Here is a 25254-nt window from a genome sequence, read left to right as displayed (position 1 = left end):
CAGCGTTTTTAGATTTAGAATGAAGCAGAGCTGAGAAGGCAAACCCCACCCCCACCAGGCTCTGTATGTACAATGTCCATAGACAGCGAGCTGCTTATCACAGGAGGGGGCGTGTCTGACTACCATGCACATGCTGCTGTGTCCCAGCAATAATGAGCTACTGGTGCGAAAACAATCACTGCAAGCAAACAAAATCGGAGCTTGATAAGAGAGGCATCCATGAATCCATCAATGTTTTAACCCCTACAGCATGCTGTGTTCAGATTACATAAAAAACTGCTGACAGATTCCTTTTAAATACATGCATTTTTAAAAACCAACAATTGACCACCCTTTTAACCGCTTAGTGACCAGGCCAAATTTTTCTAATCTGACATGTCACTTTACGTGGCAATAACCCTGGAATGTTTCAAAATATTCTAATGATTTTGTACTCAATTTTAGTGGTAAATTCAGGTCGATATAGTTTGCATAGATTTATAAAAATATCAGACATTTGCCAAACATTTATCAATTTTCAAACTTTGAATGTTTATACTGTTAATCCAAATAGTCATACCGCCCAAAATAATTAATAAATAACATGTACCTCATGTCTGCACTACATCAGCACCATTTGTCAAATGTCCACTTTGTTAGGATGTTGAAAAGTTTACAAATGTTGCAAAAAATTTTAATGTTTTCAAGGAAATTTACCAAACTTGTTTTTTTTTTCTTAGAGACCTATTAAGTTTTCAAGTGACTTTTGGGGACCTATATATTGGAAATCCCCCCAAAATATTCAGAACTGCCAACAGGTAATTTATTAACCCTTCAGGTGCTTCTCTGGATGGGGGGTTAAATGGCCATGGTTGATGGCAACACCAACGGTGTCTGATGCAGCACGGTGTCGGCTATAGTGTACAGCTGCACTTTCACCTGTTGAGGGATGCTCTTATATCTCAGGTCAGTAAAAATATGTATTGGTGGTCACTAAAGGATTAAGGGAAAGGATTTAGACATTTATGCCTCAGAACGGGATACAGTGGAAATCTTATATTCATTAAAGGGGACCTGACAGCTGATCCACGGGCAGCAGGTATCGGGCTCTGGCTGTATCACCCCAGCCATGTATGTTTTACTCAAACACTGGAGCTTTTCAGAGGAAAGCCGCCGGGGAGCGAGCCGCACAAGAGACTGGACAGACAGGTGGGTTCCCAATGTCTTCTCTCCACGAGCTGCTCTGGAGTGACAGGTCTCTCCCTGCGTGCCTGTATACGAACAGATCTGTCACTCAAGGAGAGCGGGTGGGGAGAAGCCGCTGGGTACAAGCTGCACAGACACAGACAGGCAGGCCCCCAGCAGCTTCTTTTTAAGTAAGTTTTTTCTGTGGAATGCCACAGTGTTTCAGGCTCTGACACCTGCTGCCTGTGGATCGGGCAGCATGCATCGCTGTCAGGTTCCTTTTATGCTACTGTACATTCACAAAAGCTTATGAAAAATCGTCCATTTTTCATCCATAAAAATACTAATATTTAACCCATCTGCATGGTGAAACATACGTAATCCGTATGATTTTGACAACCATATGTCATCCTTTTTTTTTTACATCCACAATTAGAAAGCCTGATACTGTTCCCTACATAATATTTAACAGCAGGTGCCATATGGGCTAGCACTGGCAGTGATTTTTTTCCATAATGACTGTCAGGTCTTGTGTGGGAAATGTCTCAGTGAATTTCTGCAATGGATTCTCCTTGGTCTGTGTGCCGTCTATTGGCATATGGACAAGACACAGATCGGAAAAATACCTGTGTGATCTTAGCCTCACTCCGTCCGTAATAAAGACTGAGCAGACGAGATCCTGCCCCAGGAAACCAGGAGGAAGAGTATTATTCTTTTCTGGTTCCATTTCTGCAAGAGTATACATATTTACTTTCTGGTTATTGTTTCATTCATTTCTGTTCTAGTCTAGTGTCTCTTAAAGGTGACCGTGAGGGCAAAAACACAATGTGAAAAAATATTGGGGTAGATTTACAAAAACGTGTGCACAGAAAGAGACGTTGCAATCAGAGTCACTACAGCTTCATTTTACGATGGCCTCGATGACATGGCACGTGCAATCTGCGGAGTTCTTCTATGAAACTAGCACAGCGTCCCAATCATAACCAACATCACCGTTTCTTCTGGGCAGTTTGCAAATGTCGGTGAAAGAAGTTGTGCCAGTATATTGCCACCATTGCATCTCTATAAATGCCTGATGGGCCACTAAGACGTGGACAGCGCTCGTTTCTGGCTTGAGGATTAAGAACCCTGGTGTACAGACCCGGTCTACAGATTCTGAACGCAGAGCAAACTCCCGAGGATCGGCATGTCTGGGCAAGATGCAGCTCATCTGTCACTTCCCGTCATTGTGGATTAAAGCTACAGGAAAAAATAAACCTTGAGACATTTTCTTGTGAAAGGATAAACACTGCTGATCTATATTTAATGCGGTGTGTCGCTGTCCTTGTTTCTCCGGAGCTTGTATTAGACATCCAGGGATGATTTCTTCTATGGAGAATATTTGTCTTCAGGATGCAACGTGAAGGGACAGCTACTTGTGTAGTGTTAGAGAAAAAAGAAAAAAAAGAGAACTGGCTCCGCTTGCATAATTGCCATCTGCAGCTAGATAAAACAAATACAACATGTCCATACTCAACATCCTTCCACGTTAGTAAATGTGTGGGTGGTGTGCAATCAGATCCTCCTTGTGCAATAATATTAGTGGTAGACAGTGTGTGCTCCAGCTAAATGAACAGAGCAAATAAACAGAAGAGAGCTAGTCCATCACATGCCCAATGCTCTAACTATACAGGAAAAAAAATGGCAGAGTGGTCAGGATTCTCAGCACCAGCCCTAAGGTGGCCATACAGCTTAGGAAATGGTCAGTCTTATGAGCAGAAAGCTTGTTCAGCCAACAGCTACTCACCCTGACTCCTCCATATACCTGAACACTCAGGTAGGCCAGAAACACCAAGGTTACTTACGGGTAGCCGGTTTTTCCGGAGCCCATGACGGCACACCTGAGAGAGGGGATCCGCCCAGTCAGGACAGGAAACCCTACTGAAAATAAAAGGGCGGTACCTCTCCCTCGCTTCAGTTGGTTTTCAGAGCATGAGAGGCCCCCCTGGTTAGTACACATGGCAAATCCATCACCACATTATATTAACTAAACACACCCAAAACAATAGTGCACACCGAAGGGTGATAAAAGGGGGGGAATATACGGGTGCCGTCATGGGCTCCGGAAAAACCGGCTACCCGTAAGTAACCTTGGTGTTTTCCCTTCCCCCATGACGGCACACCTGAGAGAATTTTGTAGAATGAAACCTTTAGGGAGGGACCACCGCTTGGAGCACCCTTCTACCAAAGGTTAGGTCAGCAGAGGAGGAAAGGTCTAGCCGGTAGTGTTTGAAAAAAGTTGAGGGTGAGGACCAGGTAGCGGCCTTGCAAATTTGGTCAATTGATACCTCAGCTTTCTCTGCCCAGGAGGTAGCCACAGCTCTGGTGGAGTGAGCCTTGATGCCGTCAGGAACCGGAGTGCCACTTGCAGAGTAGGATAAACTAATGGCCTCCCTGATCCATCTAGCAATAGTACTTTTAGCTACCCCGCACCCTCTTTTGCTACCCTGAAAGGCTACGAATAGGGTTTGGTCTTTCCTCCACTGACTAGTCATAGACATGTAATGTAACATAGATCTTCTCACATCTAACATGTGGAACTTTTGTTCCCCTGGATTTTTAGGATTACTACAGAATGATGGTAAAGTAATCTCTTGACTTCTATGGAACTTTTGAACCACCTTGGGGAGATAAGCCGGGTCTGGTCTTAGAACAATTCTGTCATCAAAAACCTGAGTATAAGGAGGGCATATTGACAGGGCCTGTAAATCACTTACCCTACGTGCCGATGTTAAGGCTACTAGTAAAACTGTTTTAAGGGTAAGTAACTTAGGTGATAACTCCTGCAAAGGCTCAAAGGGCTGTTTAGTCAGGGCTTCTAAGACCAAATTTAGATCCCAAGGAGGGATTTTTGGGATAATGACCGGCCGAGATCTACTGCAAGATTTTATGAATCGTGAGACCCATCTATTTGAGGCAAGATTACAATTATATAGGGCCCCCAGGGCAGAAACCTGAACTTTAAGGGTGCTGGTTGCCAACCCAAGATGTAACCCTGCTTGCAGAAACTCTAAGATAGGACCTATAGGAGCCACCTCCCCCAATGGTTCACCCAGGAAGTCGAGGAATTTTTTCCATGTCCTACCATAGATCCTGGAGGTTATGGGTTTTCTGCTTTTCAACAGGGTGGAGATTAACCCTGGAGAGAATCCTTGGCGACTTAGTAACGCCCTCTCAAATTCCAGGCTGCGAGATGGAAGCCCTTCACCTGAGAGTGGGTCACTGGGCCCTGGGTTAGCAGGTCCGGAACCTCTGGCAGGATCCATGGGTCTGTTACCGACATCTGCCTTAGAAGGGAGAACCAAGGTCTCCTTGGCCAAAAAGGAGCTATGAAGATGATATTCGCCTGATCCTCTCTGATCTTCCGGATCACAGCTGGAATCATCACTATCGGGGGGAATGCGTAGGCCAGAGAAAACTTCCAAGGTATCAGTAGGGCATCTACTGCGAAGGGATGTTCTCTCGGATTCAAGGAGCAGAACCTCCTGACTTTTCTGTTGTGGGAGTTGGCGAACAAGTCTATCTCTGGTGTGCCCCAGGCTTGGACTATTTGTTGAAATATCTGGGGGTTTAATGACCATTCCCCCTGCTTTAAGCCTCTGCGACTCAGGAAGTCCGCTTGAGTGTTTTCTGTGCCTTTGATGTGCAATGCCGACAGAGATGACAGGTGTTGTTCTGCTAGTTGAAAGAGTATGTTTGATGCCTGCATGAGGCCTTTGGACCTCGTTCCCCCCTGATGATTGACATACGCCACCACTGCTCGATTGTCCGTCAGGATTCGAGTATGGCGACCCCGGAGTAAAGGAAGAAAATGTCTTAGGGATTTCTCCACTGCCCACAGCTCTTTTTCGTTTGATCCATAGTTCTTTTCTCGTATGGACCAGGTCCCTTGTACAGAGTGAGACCTCAGGTGAGCCCCCCAACCTGTACCACTTGCGTCGGTCGTGATAATGTCTATGACCGGATTTTGCCACCGGACCCCCATTGTCAGGTGGTTTCTCACAGTCCACCAAACTAGGGAATCCCTTACGCCCAGGGAGAGACATAGATTTCCTTCTAAATGCCCTTTTAGTAGTCTTTGAGCTGAGAGAACTTCCCACTGTAGTTGTCTTAGGTGGAATTGTGCCCATTCTACTGCCGGAATACACGATGTTAACGAGCCTAGAAGGGACATTGCCTTTCTCAGAGTCATTGTCGGCTGGCGTATTGCTGTACTGGTCAGATTTATTATTTTGTCTACCTTGTTTTCTGGAAGAAGGCAGAGCTGACGTTCGGAGTCCAGTATTAACCCCAGGAAAGATTGTAATTTTACTGGCAGCAGTCTGGACTTGGGGATATTTATTATCCAACCCAGCTCCCTTAGAGTTGATGTTACCACTGATACTTGATGAGTGCAGTGGGACTCTGATCTTCCTATTACCAGGAAATCGTCCAGATATGGGACAATGACTACATCCCGGGACCGGAGGTATGACATAACCTCCACCATCACCTTGGTGAAAACCCTGGGAGCTGTAGACAGACCGAACGGAAGGGCTGTGTATTGATAATGTTTTATCTGGTTCTGGACATAGAGAGCTACTCTCAAATATTTCTGATATTCCGGATGTATTGGTATATGATAATACGCGTCTTTCAAGTCGATTACTGCCATGAAGCAGTGTTGGAAAAGGAGTTTTATGGTCGTATTTATAGACTCCATCTTGAAAGAGTAGTTCTCTATGGATTGGTTGAGTTTTCTCAAATTTATAATAGTTCTCCAAGAACCATCCGGTTTTTGGATCAAGAAGAGGGGGGAGTAAAATCCCTCTCTCTCCTCCCGAGCAGGAACCTCCTGAAGAACCCTTTTTTGGATGAGTCCCAAGACTTCGGTTTCTAGGGCAGATTGTTCCTGCAGAGACTTTCTTCGGGGAGTTATGATAAAGTTTCGTCTGGGTGGACAGGTGAATTTTATTTTGAGGCCGTCTCTGATGATATTTATGACCCAGGTACTGGGGGAGATGTTTACCCAGGCCGGAAAGAAGAGGGAGAGTCTTCCTCCCACTTCTGGCGTAATGTCATTGGGGGGATTTTTTGGCTGAAGTAGAGGGCCCTTTAACCCCTTAAGCCCCGAGGGTGGTTTGCACGTTAATGACCGGGCCAATTTTTACAATTCTGACCACTGTCCCTTTATGAGGCTATAACTCTGGAACGCTTTGACGGATCTTGGCGATTCTGACATTGTTTTCTCGTGACATATTGTACTTCATGTTAGTCGTAAAATTTATTCGATATAACTTGCGTTTATTTGTGAAAAAAATGGAAATTTGGCGAAAATTTTGAAAATTTTGCAATTTTCCAACTTTGAATTTTTATGCCCTTAAATCACAGACATATGTCATGCAAAATACTTAATAAGTAACATTTCCCACATGTCTACTTTACATCAGTACAATTTTGGAACCAAAATTTTTTTTTGTGACGGAGTTATAAGGGTTAAAAGTTGACCAGCAATTTCTCATTTTTACAACACCATTTTTTTTTAGGGACCACATCTTATTTGAAGTCATTTTGAGGGGTCTATATGATAGAAAATACCCAAGTGTGACACCATTCTAAAAACTGCACCCCTCAAGGTGCTCAAAACCACATTCAAGAAGTTTATTAACCCTTCAGGTGTTTCACAGGAATTTTTGGAATGTTTAAATAAAAATGAACATTTAACTTTTTTTCACACAAAATTTATTTCAGCTCCAATTTGTTTTATTTTACCAAGGGTAACAGGAGAAAATGGACCCCCAAAGTTGTTGTACAATTTGTCCTGAGTACGCTGATACCCCATATGTGGGGGTAAACCACTGTTTGGGCGTATGGCAGAGCTCGGAAGGAAAGGAGCGCCATTTGACTTTTCAATGCAAAATTGACTGGAATTGAGATGGGACGCCATGTTGCGTTTGGAGAGCCCCTGATGTGCCTAAACACTGAAACCCCCTACAAGTGACACCATTTTGGAAAGTAGACCCCCTAAGGAACTTATCTTGATGTGTGGTGAGCACTTTGACCCACCAAGTGCTTCACAGAAGTTTATAATGCAGAGCCGTAAAAATAAAAAATCATATTTTTTCACAAAAATGATCTTTTCGCCCCCAATTTTTTATTTTCCCAAGGGTAAGAGAAGAAATTGGACCCCAAAAAATGTTGTGCAATTTGTCCTGAGTACGCTGATACCCCATATATGGGTGTAAACCATTGTTTGGGCGCATGGCAGAGCTTGGAAGGGAAGGAGCGCCATTTGACTTTTCAATGCAAAATTGACTGGAATTGAGATGGGACGCCATGTTGCGTTTGGAGAGCCCCTGATGTGCCTAAACATTAAAACTCCCTACAAGTGACACCATTTTGGAAAGTAGACCCCCTAAGGAACTTATCTAGATGTGTGGTGAGCACTTTGATCCACCAAGTGCTTTACAGAAGTTTATAATGCAGAGCCGTAAAAATAAAAAATCATATTTTTTCACAAAAATGATCTTTTTGCCCCCAATTTTTTATTTTCTCAAGGGTAAGAGAAGAAATTGGACCACAAAAAATGTTGTGCAATTTGTCCTGAGTACGCTGATACCCCATATGTGGGTGTAAACCATTGTTTGGGCGCATGGCAGAGCTTGGAAGGGAAGGAGCGCCATTTGACTTTTCAATGCAAAATTGACTGGAATTGAGATGGGACGCCATGTTGCGTTTGGAGAGCCCCTGATGTGCCTAAACATTGAAACTCCCTACAAGTGACACCATTTTGGAAAGTAGACCCCCTAAGGAACTTATCTAGATGTGTGGTGAGCACTTTGACCCACCAAGTGCTTCACAGAAGTTTATAATGCAGAGCCGTAAAAATAAAAAATCATATTTTTTCACAAAAATGATCTTTTTGCCCCCAATTTTTTATTTTCCCAAGGGTAAGAGAAGAAATTGGACATCAAAAAATGTTGTGCAATTTGTCCTGAGTACGCTGATACCCCATATGTGGGTGTAAACCATTGTTTGGGCGCATGGCAGAGCTTGGAAGGGAAGGAGCGCCATTTGACTTTTCAATGCAAAATTGACTGGAATTGAGATGGGACGCCATGTTGCGTTTGGAGAGCCCCTGATGTGCCTAAACATTGAAACCCCCCACAATTGACACCATTTTGGAAAGTAGACCCCCTAAGGAACTTATCTAGATGTGTTTTGAGAGCTTTGAACCCCCAAGTGTTTCACTACAGATTATAACGCAGAGCCGTGAAAATAATTTTTTTTTTTTTCTCAAAAATGATTTTTTAGCCCCCAGCTTTGTATTTTTACAAGGGTAACAGAATAAATTGGACCCCAAAATTTGTTTTTCAATTTGTCCTGAGTACGCTGATACCCCATATGTGGGGGGGAACCACTGTTTGGGCGCATGACAGAGCTCGGAAGGGAAGGAGCGCCATTTGGAATGCAGACTTAAATGGATTGGTCAGCAGCCGTCACGTTGCATTTGCAGAGCCCCTGATGTACCCAAACAGTACAAACCCCCCACAAGTGACCCCATATTGGAAACTAGACCTCCCAAGGAACTTATCTAGATGTGTTTTGAGAACTTTGAACCCCCAAGTGTTTCACTAAAGTTTATAGCGCAAAGCCGTGAAAATAAAAATTCCTTTTTTTTTTTCACAAAAATGATTTTTTAGCCCCCAGTTTTGTATTTTCACAAGGGTAACAGGATAAATTAGACCCCAAAAGTTGTTGTCCAATTTGTCCTGAGTACGCTGATACCCCATATGTGGGGGGGAACCACTGTTTGGGTGCATGACAGAGCTCGGAAGGGAAGGAGCGCCATTTGGAATGCAGCCTTAAATGGATTGGTCTGCAGGCGTCACGTTGCATTTGCAGAGCCCCTGATGTACCCAAACAGTACAAACCCCCCACAAGTGACCCCATATTGGAAACTAGACCTCCCAAGGAACTTATCTAGATGTGTTGTGAGAACTTTGAACCCCCAAGTGTTTCACTACAGTTTATAACGCAGAGCCGTGAAAATAAAACATCTTTTTTTTCCCACAAAAATGATTTTTAGCCCCCCAAATTTTTATTTTCCTAAGGATAACAAGAGAACTTGGACCCCAGAAGTTGTTGTTCAATTTGTCCCGAGTACGCTGATAACACATATGTTGGGGTAAACCCCTTTTTGGGCGCACGGGAGAGCTCGGAAGGGAAGGAGCACTGTTTTACTTTTTCAACGCAGAATTGGCTGGAATTGAGATTGGACGCCATGTCGCGCTTGGAGAGCCCCTGATGTGCCTGGACAGTGGAAACTCCCCAATTCTACCTGAAACCCTAACCCAAACACACCCCTAACCCTAATCCCAACGGTAACCCTAACCACACCCCTAGCCCTGACACACCCATAATTCTAGTCCCAACCCTAATCCAAACCGTAAATGTAATCCAAACCCTAACCCTAACTTTAGCCCCAACCCTAACTTTACCTCCAACCCTAGCCCTAACCCTAACCCTACCCCTAACCCTAACCCTAAACGTGACTGAAATATGTGGCACTGAAATACGTGGCACTGAAATACGTGGCACTGAAATACGTGGCACGTGGCACTTAAATACGTGGCACTGAAACACGTGGCACTGAAATACGTGATACGTGGCACTGAAATACGTGGCACTGAAATACGTGGCACTGAAATACGTGGCACTTAAATACGTGATACGTGGCACTTAAATACGTGGCACTGAAACACGTGGCACTGAAATACGTGATACGTGGCACTGAAATACGTGGCACTGAAATACGTGGCACTGAAATACGTGGTACTAAAATATGTGACACTGAAATACGTGATACGTGGCACTGAAATACGTGATACGTGGCACTGAAATACGTGATACGTGGCACTTAAATACGTGGCACTGAAACACGTGGCACTGAAATACGTGATACGTGGCACTGAAATACGTGGCACTGAAATACGTGGCACTGAAATACGTGGTACTGAAATACGTGGCACTTAAATACGTGGCACTTAAATACGTGGCACTATGACTGTCAGAAAATGTTCATTAAACGGTTAGGGGTAGAGTTAGGGTTAGGGTTTGGATCCCTTTATCACAATGATGGTGGTGGGTGGCTTTTCAGTGTGTTTTCTGTTTTTTTCCAATAAAAACGCATGCGTTTTTAACGCAAACGCATGTGCTTAAAAACGCAAGAAAATACTGCAGGTTGTATTTCTGAAAATGAACGCATGCAGAAAAAAAACGCATGCGTTTGAAAACGCGACCAAACGCGTACAAAAAACGCATGCGTTTTCAATGTTAAATATAGGGAAAAAACGCATGCGTTTTTTTGTGCAAAAAACGCTGCAGACAAACGCAAGTGTGAAACCAGCGACGCTTTTTATAGCAAAAAAGTTTTTGCGTCTCCACATTTTGAGACCTATAATTTTTCCACATTTTGCTCCACAGAGTCATGTGAGGTCTTGTTTTTTGCGGGACGAGTTGACGTTTTTATTGGTAACATTTTCGGACACGTGACCGCTTTTGATCTCTTTTTATTCCGATTTTTGTGAGGCAGAATTACCAAAAACCTGCTATTCATGAATTTCTTTTGGGAGAGGCGTTTATACCGTTCCGCGTTTGGTAAAATTGATAAAGCGGTTTTATTCGACGGGTCAGTACGATTACAGCGATACCTCATTTATATCATTTTTTTATGTTTTGGCGCTTTTATATGATAAAAACTATTTTATAGAAAAAATAATTATTTTGGTATCGCTTTATTCTCAGGACTATAACTTTTTTATTTTTTTGCTGATGATGCTGTATGGCGGCTTGTTTTTTGCGGGACAAGATGATGTTTTCAGCGGTACCATGGATATTTATATCAGTCTTTTTGATCGCGTGTTATTCCACTTTTTGTTCGCCGGTATGGTAATAAAGCGTTGTTTTTTGCCTCGTTTTTTTTTTTTTTTTTCTTACGGTGTTTACTGAAGGGGTTAACTAGTGGGGCAGTTTTATAGGTTGGGTCGTTACGGACGCGGCGATACTAAATATGTGTACTTTTATTGTTTTGTTTTTTTTATTTAGATAAAGAAATGTATTTATGGGAATAATATATATTTTTTTTTTATTATTTATTTAGGAATTTTTTTCTTTTTTTTTTACACATGTGGAAAATGTTTTTTTTTACTTTTTTACTTTGTCCCAGGGGGGGACATCACAGATCGATGATCTGATAGTGTGCACAGCACTCTGTCAGATCACCGATCTCACTGACAGGGCTGCAGGCTTACCAGCGTCTGCACTGAGCAGACACTCGGTAAGCCACCTCCTTCCCTGCAGGACCCGGATGCCGCGGCCATCTTGGATCCGGGACCTGCAGCCAGGAAGGAGGTAGGAGACCCTCGCAGCAACGCGATCACATCGCGTTGCTCCGGGGGTCTCAGGGAAGCCCGCAGGGAGCCCCCTCCCTGCGCGATGCTTCCCTGCACCGCCGGCACATCGCGATCATGTTTGATCGCGGTGTGCCGGGGGTTAATGTGCCGGGGGCGGTCCGTGACCGCTCCTGGCACATAGTGCCGGATGTCAGCTGCGATAGGCAGCTGACACCCGGCCGCGATCGGCCGCGCTCCCCCCGTGAGCGCGGCCGATCGCGTATGACGTACTATCCCGTCACCCGGAATTAAGTCCCAGGTCACCTTGACGGGATAGTACGTCAAACGGGATTAAGGGGTTAAACATATAGCCTGAGCCTCTTTTATCCCTAAAGTCCCAGTTTTTCCTCTCCCCTGGGGGGCAACCTCTATTAAATCTTCTCCTCCGAAAAAAGGGTTTTTTGGACTCTTTAGGGATATTGGGAAAGCCTTTCTTTTTATCTCCTGCATGTTCCAGGATTTCTTCAAGCTTCTTCCCAAAGAGAAGTTGACCATCACATGGGATGGAGCACAGCTTGTGTTTAGATGGTAAATCCCCCGGACAACCTTTGAGCCAGAGGGCTCTTCTTGCCGCATTAGACAAGCTCGCTGCTCTGGCCGTTAGTCTTGCGGAATCTGCAGAAGAGTCTGCTAAAAAGGCTGCTGCTCCTTGCACTAAGGATATATTGGCAAGGATGTCGGTTCTGGGTACCTTGTCCCTTAGCTGATCCTCTATCTGCTGTAGCCAGACCATCAGAGCGCGGGCCGTACATGTTCCAGCGATTGCTGGCTTCAGGCCCCCCGCTGAGGCTTCCCAGATATGTCTGAGAAACCCATCTGCTTTTTTGTCAAGCGGGTCTTTAAGAACACCCGAGTCTTCTAATGGGAGGGATGATTTTTTTAAGCATTTGGCTACCGCTCCGTCAATTTTTGGGATCTTTTCCCAGGGTTCAGAGTCTTTATTCTCAAAGGGATATCTCCTTTTGGATGAAGAGGGCAAAGAACCCATTTTTTCAGGTCTTTTCCACTCTTTCTCGATTAATGCTTTTATTTTTGCATTAACTGGAAACGTGCGTTTCCTCCTCTTCTAAGCCACCAAACATGACATCCTCTAGTGACCTAGGTGTCTTCTCTTCTTTAAGGCCCATTGCAGACCTAACTGCTTTGACTAATTTGTCCACGTCCTCAGTGGGAAAGCATGGACGACCCCCTGAATCACTGTCCGAGGAGGAATCTGAAGAGTGGACCGAGGCTGGAGAAGTAGAGGGAGATCGGGATGTTTTATGACTCCCCTGTCTCTGAGAGGTATCCGACTCTGTAGATGCCTTACGGCTTCTCCCTCTTGGCTCGCTAAGGGCCAATTTCAAGGAGTCTTTAATTTCAGCCTGTATTATGGCTTTAAGGCTAGTGGCGAAATTAGGGGTTTCTTCTTGAATAGTCTTATTAATGCAGTCAGCACAGAGATCCTTCTGATACTGCACTGCAAGCGGGTTTTTACAAAGGGCACACTCTCGGTTCTTTGTTTTACCGGTAGCTTTCCTGGACCCCTAGTGATCAAAACAGAAAAATGGACCCTGTTACCATAAGGGATACATTCACGTAGATCACTCACCACCGCCGACAATCAAGGGTACCGATTTTGGAGGCTGGACAGATGCACGTGAAGCGTCCCTCCTGGACGCCGACGAATCTTGCCGGACGGAACGACCACTGTTTCTACCACTTGAGCGGCTGCTCCTGGTATGCTGGTGGCTCGGCAAGGCATCTGGTGAGAGCTCCTGCTGCTGTTGCTGTTGTGAAAGCGGCTGCTGCAGCTGCTCTTGTTGTCCTACTTCCATGGTGAAGTTTTTGGACATGAGCGCGTCTTCTGTGGTCTACCACCCTTTTATGGGGGGACCACTGCACTCCCCGCCTCTCCGGTGCCCAGTAATGGCCCCTCCCCCTCTCTGCCATGCCGCCGGAGTCTTCATTCACCGGCCGGCGTTTTCTTCATGGGCGCCGCCATCTTGGATCCGGCGCCTGCCCCCGACGCCACACGGGCACGCCCATTCCCAGCGTGCCTGGCGTGTGACGTCAGAAGAGCGACCCGGAAGCGGCCGCCGCGCCTGGACGCCGGCAGAGAGGGGAGGGCGGCGTGGCAGCCATGGAAGGAACCCGGTCCTCCAACCATGCTGCGCAACGCCCGCACGGACGCAGTGACCCGGGGGGACCTGCGGACGGCGCCTCCAGGACCCGAACCTCCGACGCACAGGCGCTGCCTGTTCTTCCACGCCGGGACGGGACCTGGGTAAGTTGAACCGCCGTGTTCAGTACAAGGGTCCCTGTCAGGACAGGAAACCCAACTGAAGCGAGGGAGAGGTACCGCCCTTTTATTTTCAGTAGGGTTTCCTGTCCTGACTGGGCGGATCCCCTCTCTCAGGTGTGCCGTCATGGGGGAAGGGAAAAGTAGTAAGCCACTGCCAGACACCCCTGGCGGCGGCTTGTCTGGAACCTAAAGTAGGCCCTACAGCTAAGGAAACTGACGGCTAGATGAGCAGAAAGCTTGTTTAGCTGACAGCTACCCATCTTGACTTCTCCATACACCTGAACACTCGGCTAGGCAAGAAAGTAGTAAATCACTGCCAGACTCCCCTGGCAGCAGCTTGTCTGCCTGCAAAACAAGGATCGTATTATTAAACTCCCGCTGACTGATCCTGATCTCCAACAGCAGCATCTAGTCAGGAGGCCCAAGCACACATTAGATGGTCAGCCAACTGTGCAGAAATCAGCAGGTTCAGCTGTGTGATACTGCATATGGGGGGTTCGGGCTCCATGCACATGACAGAGTGTGCAGAAGGCAGTACAGTGGTCCAGAGCCCGGCAGCTTTGTACTGCGGGCACTCCATTTACCAGCATACGGTCCTCTGCACAGCAGAAAACGACAGGGTTAATCACCCCTGTTACATTTGTCTCTAAAGCCACACATAGGAAATTAAACTAACCCATAGACCTATGTAGAAGAAGAAAAACCTAAAGGCTGTTTCTTTGACTTATCCAACAGAAACAGTTTGGGGAACTTATACATTTTTGGAATATTCCCAGGCGTTTTCTTGGCTGTTTCTGTAACGGACAAATATGAGAATGGGCGCTGCGTCACTCATGTGTCTCCTGGAAGTTGTGGCTTCACCTGGTATAACAGGAGAGTGGGCTGTAGATCCTAGTTTTTTCCCAAAGGGAGGTATTTTCAGAGACGAACAATTTATGATGTAACCTGTGAACATGCCATAAATATCTAAGCTGGGAATACACCAGAATAAAAGAAAAATATGTCAAGAAGTAGTCATGTGGTAAGTTGTTAATATTTGCATTGTGTAACCCTATACCTCATAAAAGAAAGCACAAAAATAAAAAAGAGCATTAACCCCATTATAACCAGCCAATATCTTAGACTATATGTGACCATTATGTTCCAACCCTTGGGCTTCTTACCTTTGTTTTCTTACCACTGGACATTTTATTCCTGATGTAGCTAAAGGTGCGGCTCACTTTAGTCACGTTTTTGCCCTCTAGGTCCTTCTGAGAGGGGCTCGGAGGCAACTGGTTGCTACCTTCCTCAGATATGCTGGAACGGGTGTTGAGAAGCAATAGCAATATTCAGAGATTATTGGCACTCATACAACATTGGTGTAAAATAAAGTAAAAGGTTATCAGAACAGTCTAATGCACTAATGTATACAAGCAGGTTACCAATGACATCAGCTTTTACTAAATCAGGTCAAATGAATGTTCATAAAGGCAAAAAATTATTATCTGCAGCCATAGGGGCAATCTGCAGGCATATATAGCTTTAACCCCTTAGGTGACCGAGCCAATCTGACCAGTGTCAATTTATGTGGTAATAACGCTGGAACGCTTCAACAAATCCCAGTGATTTTGAGATTTTTTTGTGACACATAATACTTTATGATAATGGTAAATTTAGGTTGATAAGTTTTGCATCTATTTCTAACAAAAAATACACAAAGAAATGCAATTTTCAAACTTTGATTATCCCATTAATCCAGGTTATCATACCACACAAAAACATTAATAAATAACATTTTCCTCATTTCTGCTTTATATCTGCACCATTTGTAAATGTTCTTTTATTTTGTTAGCATTTTAGGTGGTTCAAAAATGTAGCAGAAATTTTTCATGTTCTCAAGAAAATTTACCAAACTTATTATTTTTAGGGACCTGTTCAGTTTTGAAGTGACTTTAGGGGTTCTATATATTGGAAACCCCCAAAAGTGATACCACTTTAAAAAACCGCACTCCTCAACGTATTCAAAATTGCTTTCAATTAGTTCATGAACCTTTCAGGTGCTTTTCAGAAATTAATGCAAAGTGGCATATCAGGAATGAAAAAGGTTTTTTTTTTACCACCTAAGTGTCGCTAACTTCTGAACAGGCCACTGTAACCGGCAGACTTTAATGCCGTCATTTTGCCATGAATTGCCATGGCAAAATCAGGACCACACAATCAGGATCTCAGGGTACTGATGGGGTTAAAGAGGGAGCCCCCACACTCTGTTAACCATCTAGATGCCATGGCATAGAAGCATTTAAGGGGTTACACGACCATAGTACTCTATGCCAACACTGATCATGGGTGATGCAGCAAGTTGTCAGCTATAGTGTACAGCCGACAGCTGCTGGATTGTCACCTGTATGGGAAGGCTATACTCATATCTCAGGTCAGTAAAAAGACGTATTGGTGATCACTAAGGGGTTAAATATGTGAACAATCTAAGGCCACGGTCACACATTCGGTATTTTACCTCAGCATTTGTAAGCCAAAACCAGGAGTGGAACAATCAGAGGAAAAGTGTAATAGAGACACGTCCCCACTTCTGTATTTATCACCCACTCCTGGCTTTGGCTTACAAATACTGAGGTAAAATACTGACCAAATACTGCTAGTGTGACCGTGGCTTAATGCCTCATTCAAGGGTCGGGATTCATGTGCTTGTTCCATCTGTGTTTTTCATGGACAGAACACGTCTCCATTATAATTGATGCTGCTATTCACGTGCCCGTGGTTTTTTTTGTGGACCATGTTTCCATGCAAAATCACGGAGACATGCCCTTCTTTTCCAACAGCATGGATGAAAAGCACAATACAAGACTAAGTCTGCGAAAATGGCACACGGACATCATACGTGTGCTGCCTGTGTCTATCATTGCAGAGGATAGCAGGAGCTTTGTAATTTGTCCATGCGTGAAAAACACTGAGGAAACATCGATGGTAAAAATGGACACTGATCAAACACTGACTGACACACGGATCCAAAACACTGAGGACATCGGCACCATTGTTGAATCCGTGAAAAACACGGATGTCTGAATGAGGCCCAATTGGAAGGGCTCCTTTCCGGCCATCGGGGCAGCACCAAGGCTGTGAACAGGAGGGCACTGTATCCTGCTCCATGGTGCGTGTAAAGAAAGGCGACACTCAGGGAGCAGGGGGAGTGATTGGGAATGGACAGGTTCCCTTTAAGAAGTTAAATTAAATTTAGAATAGTAAATCAATAAAGATTTCATTGTGTGTAGATATGTGGGTAAGAAATTGACACAAAAAAATCTTTCGAAGGAAAAAAATGTAAAAAAAAAATTGTGGCATGTTTGGTGACCAAATAAAAAAGATGTGATGAGCAAATAAATATAAAGCAGAGGGATACAGAAACAACTCTAGAAATGTAAAGTCACCAAGTAAGATAAAGGAAAACGGTCACAGGGTGTACAAAGGCAGTAAGAATAAATAAATTCACATTTCTTCAAGAGTAAAACATTATACAACAAAAACTTATAAAAAAATGACAGAACCAGAAAACAAAGTTACCTGTGTGCCAAAGAATTACTGCCAAGATTTAAGGGCCGGGAGCCTGCAAGGGGTGTGAAATGGTAAAAATAAAATTATGAAATGGACCAAATATTCTTCTGGGACCTATAATGTGACAGCACGGGTGTGAAAGCGTGCACTGGGAACAGATCTATTGTGTGCTTACAAACTGTGTATATGGATATTTATAGGTGTCAGTGCATACAAGAAGAGAGAAAACAAAAAGGCAAACAAAACAGATCTCTCTTCTCTTCTTTTTTTTTTTTTTTTTTTTTTTAACAGAAATATGAACCAATGCCTTACGGTCTGAGAATCGCAAATACAATCAGAATACAAGAAACCAAAAAATGCAAAGTAAAAAAAAAAAAAAAAAAAAGCCACATTAATCGGAATGACATGAAAAATATTTTGTGTTTTTTTTGGTTCATTTTTTTTCTTTCTTGCTTTGCATTTTTATTGACCAGCACTTCAGTGTGAGAAACCCACTGACATACAAATGAACATAACATAGGCTCTGAAAATGAGGTGTGCCACCAAAATCCAAAATATTAATATACAAGTACATAAAGACTATGGGCGAGGATCTTGTAAGTGGTGAGAGAATATAGGCGCGAGCTTCATAGCAAGCTTACGTATATAGCACGAGCGTCCATACACATGAGCGCAAAGCACACAGACGTCGCACCGCCGCGGTGGGACAAGACAGCAGCGGAAGCGTTTACTTACTATCTGACTCGTCCTCACTGGACGAGGTGCCAAGAGAAAAGGCATGTCTAGACTTAGGTATAAGCGGAGAGATGCTGAAGGAGAAGGATATTCGCCTCTTGGGTTGTATCCGACCCTGGACTGAGAAGTGTTACAGCAGATGTTAGAGCATGCACATTAATAGTAAGCAAGAAAAACAAAGCTTGGGCGGCAGAGGAGCGGCCTGACGAATACCAAATGTGATGGAACATTATCGCATCAACCTACGTGATCGGGAAGAAGACAACTCCTCGCAGAGGCAGCAATTATATTATATACAGGTCCTTCTCAAAAAATTAGCATATAGTGTTAAATTTCATTATTTACCATAATGTAATGATTACAATTAAACTTTCATATATTATAGATTCATTATCCACCAACTGAAATTTGTCAGGTCTTTTATTGTTTTAATACTGATGATTTTGGCATACAACTCCTGATAACCCAAAAAACCTATCTCAATAAATTAGCATATTTCACCCGTCCAATCAAATAAAAGTGTTTTTTAATAACAAACAAAAAAACCATCAAATAATAATGTTCAGTTATGCACTCAATACTTGGTCAGGAATCCTTTGGCAGAAATGACTGCTTCAATGCGGCGTGGCATGGAGGCAATCAGCCTGTGACACTGCTGAGATGTTATGGAGGCCCAGGATGCTTCAATAGCGGCCTTAAGCTCATCCAGAGTGTTGGGTCTTGCGTCTCTCAACTTTCTCTTCACAATATCCCACAGATTCTCTATGGGGTTCAGGTCAGGAGAGTTGGCAGGCCAATTGAGCACAGTAATACCATGGTCAGTAAACCATTTACCAGTGGTTTTGGCACTGTGAGCAGGTGCCAGGTCGTGCTGAAAAATGAAATCTTCATCTCCATAAAGCATTTCAGCCAATGGAAGCATGAAGTGCTCCAAAATCTCCTGATAGCTAGCTGCATTGACCCTGCCCTTGATGAAACACAGTGGACCAACACCAGCAGCTGACATGGCACCCCACACCATCACTGACTGTGGGTACTTGACACTGGACTTCAGGCATTTGGGCATTTCCTTCTCCCCAGTCTTCCTCCAGACTCTGGCACCTTGATTTCCGAATGACATGCAAAATTTGCTTTCATCAGAAAAAAGTACTTGGGACCACTTAGCAACAGTCCAGTGCTGCTTCTCTGTAGCCCAGGTCAGGCGCTTCTGCCGCTGTTTATGGTTCAAAAGTGGCTTTACCTGGGGAATGCGGCACCTGTAGCCCATTTCCTGCACACGCCTGTGCACGGTGGCTCTGGATGTTTCCACACCAGACTCAGTCCACTGCTTCCTCAGGTTCCCCAAGGTCTGGAATCGGTCCTTCTCCACAATCTTCCTCAGGGTCCGGTCACCTCTTCTCGTTGTACAGCGTTTTCTGCCACATTGTTTCCTTCCAACAGACTTACCATTGAGGTGCCTTGATACAGCACTCTGGGAACAGCCTATTTGTTGAGAAATTTCTTTCTGGGTCTTACCCTCTTGCTTGAGGGTGTCAATGATGGCCTTCTTGACATCTGTCAGGTCGCTAGTCTTACCCATGATGGGGGTTTTGAGTAATGAACCAGGCAGGGAGTTTTTAAAAGCCTCAGGTATCTTTTGCATGTGTTTAGAGTTAATTAGTTGATTCAGAAGATTAGGGTAATAGGTCGTTTAGAGAACCTTTTCTTGATATGCTAATTTATTGAGACAGGTTTTTTTGGGTTATCAGGAGTTGTATGCCAAAATCATCAGTATTAAAACAATAAAAGACCTGACAAATTTCAGTTGGTGGATAATGAATCTATAACACAGGTCAACAAAAAAATTTTTTTTTCTGGTGTCCAAAATATTTTAATGAATTTGGGGTATTTTTGGGGTGCTGATTCTGAATATGTCATCAGTTTTGCCAGATTGGCTCAAGTTTTTGAGATTTTTGGTATCTTATTTATAGCACTTGTTGGTAAATGCGACGCATCATCTCTTTAATTTCTTTGGATTAGTACTTGAACTGAGCAGTTCTCAATATAGTTTTGTGTTAATTAGTGTTCTAAAAGTTTGTTCATAGCTTGATTTTTGCACTAACTTTATGTTGTTGTCTGTTTTCCAGTGAAAAGCATGAACTCATCAAGAAGAAGTTGTCTTAACGATCCAGAATCATTCTGTTACATTTGTGGTGAATACACACTGCCAAAACATAGAAGAAACATAACAGACTTCGTAAAAAAAGTGTATTTTGCCTATTTTGGGGTTATGCTTGGGGACCAAGACAAGTTTTGGGCACCACACATAGTGTGCAAAGCATGTATCGAATTATTACGAAAATGGAGCAAAGGACAAAGAAAAAGCTTCAAATTTGGTGTTCCAATGGTGTGGAGAGAGCCAAAAAATCATCATGATGACTGTTATTTATGGTAAACACAGGTACAGGCACATCTTCACAATGAGGGACAGGCCTTCTTGCAGATTCCATGTTACTCCCATTTTCGTTTCTTATGCTTATTGAATCCTTGCACTTGCACTGCACAGAAATAACAGTCATCATGATGATTTTTTGGCTCTCTCCACACCATTGGAACACCAAATTTGAAGCTTTTTCTTTGTCCTTTGCTCCATTTTCGTAATAATTCGATACATGCTTTGCACACTATGTGTGGTGCCCAAAACTTGTCTTGGTCCCCAAGCATAACCCCAAAATAGGCAAAATACACTTTTTTTACGAAGTCTGTTATGTTTCTTCTATGTTTTGGCAGTGTGTATTCACCACAAATGTAACAGAATGATTCTGGATCGTTAAGACAACTTCTTCTTGATGAGTTCATGCTTTTCACTGGAAAACAGACAACAACATAAAGTTAGTGCAAAAATCAAGCTATGAACAAACTTTTAGAACACTAATTAACACAAAACTATATTGAGAACTGCTCAGTTCAAGTACTAATCCAAAGAAATTAATGAGATGATGCGTCGCATTTACCAACAAGTGCTATAAATAAGATACCAAAAATCTCAAAAACTTGAGCCAATCTGGCAAAACTGATGACATATTCAGAATCAGCACCCCAAAAATACCCTAAATTCGATGAAATATCTTTGGCACCAAAAATGCTGTTGACCAGTGTAATATATGAAAGTTTAATTGTAATCATTACATTATGGTAAATAATGAAATTTAACACTATATGCTAATTTTTTGAGAAGGACCTGTATGTGGCCCATTTCACAAATTAAAGTGGTCTTGTTTAGAAAATCCAGTTATAACCAAAGGGTCTGTTTCTGGGCCCCGATGTCGGAGCCAGAACAGAAATTCGCTACAAGAATCATCCTTAGAAAACATTGGCAGGCTGCGGATTTCAACGACAGCTTAAGGAATAATAACCTGTCGGGTAAGTTCGCATTTAGAGTACGTTTCAGGCTAAAAAAAAATAAAAATTGGGTTTTAATGTTAAGACTACTTTCACGCTAGCGTTAACTGCATTCCGTCACAATGCATCGTTTTGCCGAAAAAACGCATCCTGCAAAAGTGTTTGCAGGATGCGTTTTTTCGCCATTGATTAACATGAAGCGACGCATTGTGACGGATTGCCACACGTCGCACCCGTTGTGTGACGAATGCGTCGTGCAGTGGCGGACCGTCGGGAGCAAAAAACGCTACATGTAACGTTTTTTGCTCACGACGGTCCGCTTTTTCCGACCGCGCATGCGCGGCCGGAACTCCGCCGGAACTCCGCCCCCACCTCCCCGCACTTCCCCGCACTTCACAATGGGGCAGCGGATGCGCTGGAAAAATGCATCCGCTGCCCCCGTTGTGCGGCGGGGACAACGCTAGCGTCGGGGACCTCGGCCCGACGCTAGTGTGAAAGAAGCCTAACACAGAGCTTTTTACTTTAATTTTTCTTGCTAAGTTTTTGGGTGTATTTTTAATGTCTTTTTTGTGTATTTGGTGTTGTTTCTGCTCTAATGGATTCAAAATTCCAATTTGAAGTGTTTTTTTTTTTCCCCAGCAGAAACGCCCCAAGAACTGATGTGATGCTTATTCTTCTATGTGAGCACAATACAGCACAATGTGCACTAGGCAGATGTCACTGCAATGTATAGGAAGCTGATTCAAGAAGTGTTTGAAGCATAATCAGAATCTGCTCCAAATTCCACAGCAAAAAGCTCGGTGTGGACATACCCCACGTGCCAGATTCACCATATGTTACAGCCAAATGCTGAGGATCCTAGGACGCCCGGTAATCAGCCATCAATGATTGTGGATGCTGCTCAAGGACCATTATTTCTGTATCGCTATGTTGTGTCTACAACGTCAAAACTAAGTGAAATAGTTTCTGTTCCGATATATAATATACAATACTTGGGGTGAAAATTAAACCTACACGCCTCATGTTCCCTTCCGGATTTATTTTTATGGGGTGGCTATAATGTTTTGTGCTTCTCTTTAATCTTCTGAACAGTTTCTCAGCCTTTAGTAAATGTAAACATGAATAATAAGAATATGTATGTATTCTCAGAAACGTGGACAATACCAACTCTGTTAGTGATGAGAACAGAATGCGGAGGAAAACAAAATGGCAGAAATGAAAAGATTAAACATGGTGTTGGAAAACAAACGTGCACTGTATGCTTAAGAATGGCTGCATACATGTCCTGTTAGTGGCCAGAGGATGGCAAATTACAAAGCGTAACCTGTACTGTTAATTGATTGGTATAGTAATATTCATAGAGGGGCTCAGAATCTGTCAGTATGGAGAAAGTGCCACAGCAAAGAGCAACAGGCCGGTCATTTATGCGGTTAAGCGGACATGACATTTTGGGCTAGCACCATCATACATACAGGATACTTGGCAGAGAATCTCACCAGCCACATGTGGGAGGGTGGCTTTCCAGGTCTCAGGATATCATGTAGAGAAAATTACCGCACACTCAAACTGGTATGATGCAAAAAGGTATATGCCGAGTTTATTTAAGATAACAAAAAAAGGGTTGCCACATAGAAATTTTAGATAGAAACCCAACGTTTCGACCCTCCCGGGCCTTACTCATGGGGTTACTTGATTTTTGAACAAAATGTACATAAGTGGCATAAGTAGAGGGTGGACGAGCAGTCTCTTTAGTGCATATCCTGTCACTTGCTGTATAGCCAGTAAAGGCCTAAGTGTCCCAGGTAAATGGAGCTCCAATGGAATGGCCGTCACATCTGTAGTGGGCCTTAAGTGTCCTGTGTTCCTGGATCAGCGGCGCTCCCGCGCCCTGCTGGAGGTCTGCGGGACATTTAGGCCTTTACTGGCTATACAGCAAGTGACAGGATATGCACTAAAGGGACCGCTCGCCCACCCGCTATTTATGCCACTTATGTACATTTGTTCAAAAATCAAGTAACCCCATGAGTAAGGCCCGGGAGGGTCAAAACATTGGGTTTCTATCTACAATTTCTATGTGGCAACCCTTTTTTTGTTATCTTTAATAAACTCGGCATATACCTTTTTGCATCATACCAGTTTGAGTGTGCGGTAATTTTCTCTACATGACTTACTGGACCACACAGTCTGTTTTACCAGCACCTCCTTGTCCCTGACCTGAGTGCACACCATTACTCTCATATACAGGTCTCAGGATAGGCCATCAATATTAGATAGGGGTCCAACTCTCCCCTCAGCCCTTTGCTCACGCTGCTCCATACAGCTCAGACCTGTACATATAGTGCTGGCGATGTTTGGCTTTGCATCTCAACACCATTCACTATAATGGTGAAGGGGCTGTAATATTTCTAAAAAGTAATGAGTTGTAACTGGTCACCAGTAAAGAGGACCAGGTGCTCACAGGAGTGACCTGGCCGCTAAAAATATCTGATTGGCTTATGTGCCAAGATTTAGACCACCCCGGATCTGGTACTGAAGGCTGATTGTAAGTTTTAAGACATGGAAAATCCCAAAAGGTAAGAATTTAACATTCCTCTCCAATTAAGATAGGAATCTGGAACAACTGACTTGCGTGGTTTATATAAGATTTGTAGAGTTCAAGAACCGCTGATTGGCAAATATTAAATCGGTGGTCCTTGAATACCCTGTTTCCACCAACAGACCACACTTCAGGATGTGCTCCGAACCATCGGTAATAGATCAGTGCACAGGCTGCCTTCGTTCCCAGCAGCACAAGTCTGTCCACATGGGACGATGCGCTGCTAACAACGGTGATCTTTTGTGAAAATCAAAACATAATTTCACCTGATGAACAAGTGTTTTGCGCCTTCAACATGTGATGGACGGCCTGTTTAGGATATCGTGCACAATAATCTTGCACTGTCAATGCACCTTTATGTGTATGTGGTAGCAGAATTGCCCTTACCCTGATATATAACAGAAACCCAAGGAACAGTAATGAGAAGTGACACTGGAATATACCCAGATAATCTACAGATGCTACATGTGACAGTGGGAGAAATGCTCACCCTCCACAAGTGGATTGCCGATTGCCGTTAATGACATTGACTTTGACAAACGAGGAACACCCAGTGAACCGGAGTAACCCAAGTCATGAACTTCAGATCTTCCACAGGCCTGTGGGCACAAAGAAAAGTAATTTTAATAATCTTCTGGCAGTAGCAAACGCGTACTGTATATACATAGAGCTCATGTTCACCTATGTATACTATATTGCATTTAATCTTAATATTCATGATTTTTTGAGTGTTTTTTCTTCACTGAAGAAAAAAATAAGTGGCATGTCATTTGTTTACGGCAGTATACTCTGAGTTCTCTTCAAACTAAGACTGAGGTCAAAAGGCTGCAAAAAAAAAAAAAAATATACAAAAAAAAAAAAACACTGGAAGAAAAAAAAATTCCTCCAAATGAAAAAGGCAGAAATTCCTGATGTGGATTCCTCCTGTATCCACATTAGATTTCTGTGCCCTCAAAAAACTGAAACCACACCCCTACCACTGACTGGACTGACAGCCAGCTCTGTACTGCTGCACAGCTGAGCCGGCTGTCAGTCAGTGGCGGGGAGCGGTTACAGCTGTAACTCACTGTGTACTG

General features: G+C 43.5%; 1 protein-coding gene across 7 annotated transcripts in view; it reads right to left on the bottom strand.

Annotated features, from left to right (window-relative positions):
- The window catches only part of LOC143775376 (A-kinase anchor protein 13-like), a 303476-nt gene that overhangs the window by 64113 nt on the left and 214109 nt on the right, over nucleotides 1-25254 (bottom strand). For 5 of the 7 annotated variants that reach the window (XM_077263431.1, XM_077263432.1, XM_077263436.1 and 2 more), the window contains 4 exons: nucleotides 24669-24777; nucleotides 18202-18321; nucleotides 17476-17518; nucleotides 15084-15216 (listed from right to left, as the gene is read on the bottom strand). In XM_077263431.1, coding sequence (XP_077119546.1) covers nucleotides 15084-15216; nucleotides 17476-17518; nucleotides 18202-18321; nucleotides 24669-24777 — 405 coding nt within the window. The remainder of the gene's footprint in view (nucleotides 1-15083; nucleotides 15217-17475; nucleotides 17519-18201; nucleotides 18322-24668; nucleotides 24778-25254) is intronic. The other 2 variants (XM_077263437.1, XM_077263438.1) reach the window with 1 other exon arrangement.

Source organism: Ranitomeya variabilis, chromosome 5 (genome assembly GCF_051348905.1).
Source record: "Ranitomeya variabilis isolate aRanVar5 chromosome 5, aRanVar5.hap1, whole genome shotgun sequence".
Taxonomy (NCBI): domain Eukaryota; kingdom Metazoa; phylum Chordata; class Amphibia; order Anura; family Dendrobatidae; genus Ranitomeya; species Ranitomeya variabilis.
The sequence above is the reverse complement of the archived record's forward strand: the minus strand, read 5'-3'. Positions and strand labels throughout refer to the sequence as shown.